Source organism: Anneissia japonica, unplaced genomic scaffold (assembly GCF_011630105.1).
Source record: "Anneissia japonica isolate Jap-2015-1 unplaced genomic scaffold, ASM1163010v1 scaffold285021_len193445_cov190, whole genome shotgun sequence".
Taxonomy (NCBI): domain Eukaryota; kingdom Metazoa; phylum Echinodermata; class Crinoidea; order Comatulida; family Comatulidae; genus Anneissia; species Anneissia japonica.
This window is the reverse complement of record NW_022718003.1, coordinates 177,820-182,899: the sequence shown is the minus strand read 5'-3', so window position 1 is coordinate 182,899 and position 5,080 is coordinate 177,820. Positions and strand designations below refer to the sequence as shown.

Genomic DNA, 5,080 nt, shown 5'->3' with positions numbered 1-5,080 from the left:
AGGTGGGTATAAGCAGGCACAGCACAGGTAGAACACATATGACATGAAACAGAAATAATGATGGGCCCTTTTCTTAAACATTTTAAAGGACAAGACAGGATCTTAAAAGAGATACAATAATCTTTATAAGATAATGGGAATGCATATAGGCCAATAAGATAGGCCCATGCATACGCTTATATTAAATATGTATTTGTATCGCGGTAAGGCATTTGATTACGACTTTAAAAAGCATCGCATCGTTTGCAATCATGCGTTTTATGACAGTCATCGATTACATCACTAAGTACAAAATTTTAGGTATATTTAAAAACTTAAGATTTGGGCCAATAGATCTAAAAACCAGAATATAAACATAGAAAAATGATATGTAACTGAAACTGTCAAATTATATGAAATAAGAATTCCATTTTCATCACTCAATCTGCCTAGTTCAGACACATCATACATGTTTTCAAAACTGTTGTAGGACTGAATGAAATGTGACGTAAACCTATCTGAAATATCTATATGAGAAACCACAAAAAATGTATACATCAAAGTCATAACATAAGGTGACATGTAAAATTTAATAAGATTGTCACAAATTCAGTCTTTTTTTTTTAATTTTTTCCTTTTTTTTTTGCCTCTTATGCATTACTTTTTACCGGTAAGGCCTAATTCATTTTTACGTTGGATAATTTTGAATCAAATGGTGGTCAGATATAGGACTACACATTGCGGGTTTTATTATCTATCTGAATTGCCACATTATAAAAGTTAGAATCTCACTTCAGATCAGGAAGGTAAGTTGTTTTAGTCTTCGATTGTGTAGTATAAATTGAACCCTAGATTTAATATAAGGATTGTTTTATTCTACCGTGGACAATTGACACTATACAAGTCCTTGTTGACTGGTTGATTGACTGATTGAGTGATTTATTGACTAGTCGACCGATCGGTCACTCGGCTGCTCGGCGGTCAATCGGTTGCTCGCTTGGTTGATTGATTGATCATCATTTGGCCTGTAGTGTCCGTGTATTAATACTTAAATCTCTGACTCTTGATTTGTATCATGAATGTAGATGTCGGATCCAGTATTAATTAAGGCATCTCCATCCTCACTGGGCCTGTAATTAATCTTCAACTCCTCCTCCATTTCGAATCCCAGCAACTGTGTATTGTTGATGGTTACTTTCGGTATGTTATAAATTTTAAAGCTGCTGCGCTTTATCCAACTTGCCACACACAGACACATGCTTTGTAACACGATCAAGACACTCAATATATACACGTACATGTCCTCACTGCTATTTACCATGGATGTATACCCCAACACAGGAATCAAACTATTGGCAGCAGAGGTAGCGATCATGAGTCCTAAACGTCTCGTTGCTAAGTTACATAATGCTTCGTTGAGTGTCGCTTGGGTCGTCATGACGCGCTTTAGGACGATGACATACCCAATAATGTTTGAGACACAAATCACCAAAATCGGGAAAAATATCGCATATATGAGGAGAGACTCGTCAGTAAATACAATGCAGTATCTGTAATTAATTAGAGGGTTATTGTTTTTAAAAATTTCTCAAAATAAATTCGAATTGGCAAGCAATCGGGTGACATTCATACGTCAGTGGCGTTATAGTAATCTATACTATTGACATTGAGGCCGATGAGGAAGGTAATGATTGAATAACTTCATTTAGCTTCAAGTGTAGTAAGCCCCCCCCCCCCACCGGACAGGTCAAGCCCCCCTGCCGGACAGAGCTTGTCGGACAGTCAGACCATAAAACAATAGGCCCACTCTAAGCCAACATATGCCTGTCACAGTCTGAGAGTGTCATTTTCGGCCATCCAGAGGTTGATATTCTTTAAAAAAATCTCATTTGGGAGGGGGAACCTCCTCTCAACCTCTTCCTCCAGCTCGAGCCTACGAGCTCAAGTCCCCCTGTCGGACAACTTAGCCCCCCCAGAAAATATATCCTAGAGCCGCCACTGCCAGTACACCAAACTGTTTTCACATATATCACTTGGAAATTAATGGTTATGTGAGCCCGTATAAGCACACACACACCTCTATTACGGTAAACAATTATACAAATTTTTGACCATGGTGTCCTTGACCTTTGACCCTGAACCTTTAAAATTCAATCAGCTCTAGATCTTAGGTAAAGGAACACTGTGGCCAAGTTTTAAGAATTTCTAATAAAAACTGTTGGGCTGTAGGCTGTTCACAAGAAATATGCCAACAGACAAATAAATAACTAAATAAAAAAACCAGGAGAAAACATAACTCCCTGCCAACTTCTTTGGCGGAGGTAATAATTATAACAATTCTGGCTAGTTTGCTAATCAGTGATTTCAATTCATGCCTACAAGGAGTTTATTTATTATAATATACTTACCGAAACCCGGAGCTATACCATTTGGAGAAGTTATACACATCTAGATGTGTATAAGAGACAGGTACATATATATATATATATATATATATATATATATATATATATACATTCATTTTGTGTATAAATAAATAGTATATCATTAACAATGTTCATTTATTAGTAATGTATCGATGTTTTTGAATTTATAAATGTGGTTTCAAGATACAGCATAGAGAGCCAATGGGTACTACCAGTGTGTTAATGTTATTGTTTTATGTGTGTTATGTGTCGTTGCTTGAAAACTAAATGAATCAATTGAATAAACCTCAAGGCGAAGTTCAACTGTATGTCTTTAACATTGTCACTATGGTATTAACACTAATAAATACTAGAAAAAACCTATTCTATGATATATACATACCCCACCCTAGTATAAACAAAATCAAGAAAAATCCTGACGTCACTTTAGCGTCTTCGAATGTGACCCCAGTGTGTTTTATATCCACCAGAAGCTCCATGGCAACCCACATATTGCAGGCTAACAAGATATAATGGAGGCTGACTGCTACCACTGTACATCCACCGCTGCCTGGTTCGAAAGCATCGATGCTACAAGCAACGCACACATACACAAGAATGTTTGAAAGACACAGGCATTGAGTTGTCCACAAACTACGATCGTTTCTCGACATCCTAAAACAAAATAAACTAATAAGAAATAATGTTCTCATAATTGAAGTACTGTGTAATTGGTATGTTTTAATGATTCTGAAATCAATGTGTTTAAAATTGATATATTCTACTTGTTATTAACTACTTATAAATTCCAAATTACCAAAATTCATTACACATTCGTGTGTTTCAATGCTTTAAAGCCTGATAGATATTTCTAATAGGCTTTGTTTCTTTAAAATAAAAAATCACAATGTTAATATACCTTTCTGTGAAATAACAGAGTTTACTTGGTTTCAATCAAAAAGAAATCAACAATTATTTACTGTGTTTGAATTCTGAATATACGAGACACGTTATACCTACCATCCCCGAAGCATTGCAATTATTGCGAACAGCAGAATAATTATTGCTAATGAACACGCAATGTAAGTTGTAACTCGGCTTGCCATGGTCCTGTACACAGTCGCAACACCAGGCATGTTGGGGCTCTACCAAGATGAAGCAAATAAATATGATAATAATAATGATTATTATAAGTTAAATTAATGCTATTAATAAGATTAAATAATAATAATAATAATAAGCTTAATAATAATGATAATACTAATAGACCTAATGAGAATGATGGTGATGACGATGATGCCGGAGGCAGCGATGATGATGATGATGATATCGATGATGATATGAAGAGAATGATGATGATGATGATGTCATGATGATAATGAGGATGATGATGATGATCATCATCATTAACATCATAATCATCATCATAATCATCATCATCATCATAATCATCATCATCATCATCATATTCATGCTGATGATGTTCAATCAATGCCTTACCATCAATACAGCAAAACGGCGGTGGCGATGATGGTGATGATGATGTCGATGATGATATGAAGAGGATGATGATGATGATAATGATGTGATGATAATTAGGATGATGATCATCATCATCAATAACATCATAATCAACATCATCATAATCATCATATTTATGTTGTTGATGTTCCATCAATGCCTTACCATCAATACAGCAAAACTTGATAGATGTGTGCAGTGACACTTCACCTTTCCCACGTCATCTTTTCCTGCGTACCAACATCCCCTGGACGACCAATCACTATCCGCTGTATCCCAGAAAACACACTTCGAACTGCTTATATTTGTGTTCTGAAAATATTATATTAATAAACACTTATCTATATGTTAAAGTGTAAGAAATTTGCGAAAATGATACTAATAAAAATGATGATCATCATAATATTTAAATTAAGTTAAATTAATGACAGATAAAACACATATAAATAAGTTAATTATTTTCTAAATACATACCGATAAAGATGTAAACATGAGCTGGACAGGTTTCGCAAAGTCATTGGCTTCTTCTTCGTAGACAGACGCTGCGAGAATGGTACCCGTTGTTTTTCTTGACGTGCTACGAGTACTTTTAGACGGGAACAAGTAGTCGTTGTGATAAACGATAAAGGATACGTCAACATTTGTTGCTAAGAGAAATATAAATTATTATTGCTTTGAATTAGAATAATAATTGTAAGGTAAATTTATTAACGAAGTAACTTTATGCACTATTTTCAGATGAATTACTACTTCATCTTTAAGTTAACTTATAATTTTCCCAGGAATGATGTGCTATCACTTATCTTTAGATGTAATGTAATGTAGTTAGATTTATATAGCGCTTTACATCGAAACGGTCTCAAAGCGTTAGAGGTGTGGATTGGCTCTTTCTATAACTCGCTTCTCCCCTAAGGGTTTGCTCGTGTCTGAGCTACCCAGTAAACCAGTACCATCTACTCTCGTTTGTCCACAGCAGATACTGAATGGACCAGTTGACCCGGGTAACCCCCTAATAGTCTTGAAAGATATACTGGGTTCTATAAAGTGCAAATGAGCCAAATTATAGTCCTTATCCGAGACAATGTGTTCCACCACCAGAACCATAGGCAAATGTGCCGTTTGAACCAGCACCGATATTATATCTGTAAGTTTCAGCGCCCCTGCCTGGATCACTT

The 5,080-nt window shown here is 35.5% G+C and overlaps 1 protein-coding gene across 4 annotated transcripts in view; it reads right to left on the bottom strand.

Annotated features, from left to right (window-relative positions):
* Positions 1–2,544: 2,544 nt before the first annotated feature.
* Positions 2,545–5,080, bottom strand: part of LOC117110412 (hyalin-like) — a 20,232-nt gene continuing 17,696 nt past the window's right edge. The window contains exons 24-27 of one of the 4 annotated variants that reach the window (XM_033253111.1): positions 4,380–4,552; positions 4,071–4,217; positions 3,405–3,529; positions 2,545–3,074 (exon numbers count right to left, since the gene is read on the bottom strand). In XM_033253111.1, the coding sequence (XP_033109002.1) occupies positions 2,771–3,074; positions 3,405–3,529; positions 4,071–4,217; positions 4,380–4,552 (749 nt within the window). In that variant the 3' untranslated portion in view covers positions 2,545–2,770. Of the gene's footprint in view, positions 3,075–3,404; positions 3,530–4,070; positions 4,218–4,379; positions 4,553–5,080 lie in introns of those variants that run through there. The other 3 variants (XM_033253113.1, XM_033253112.1, XM_033253114.1) reach the window with 3 other exon arrangements.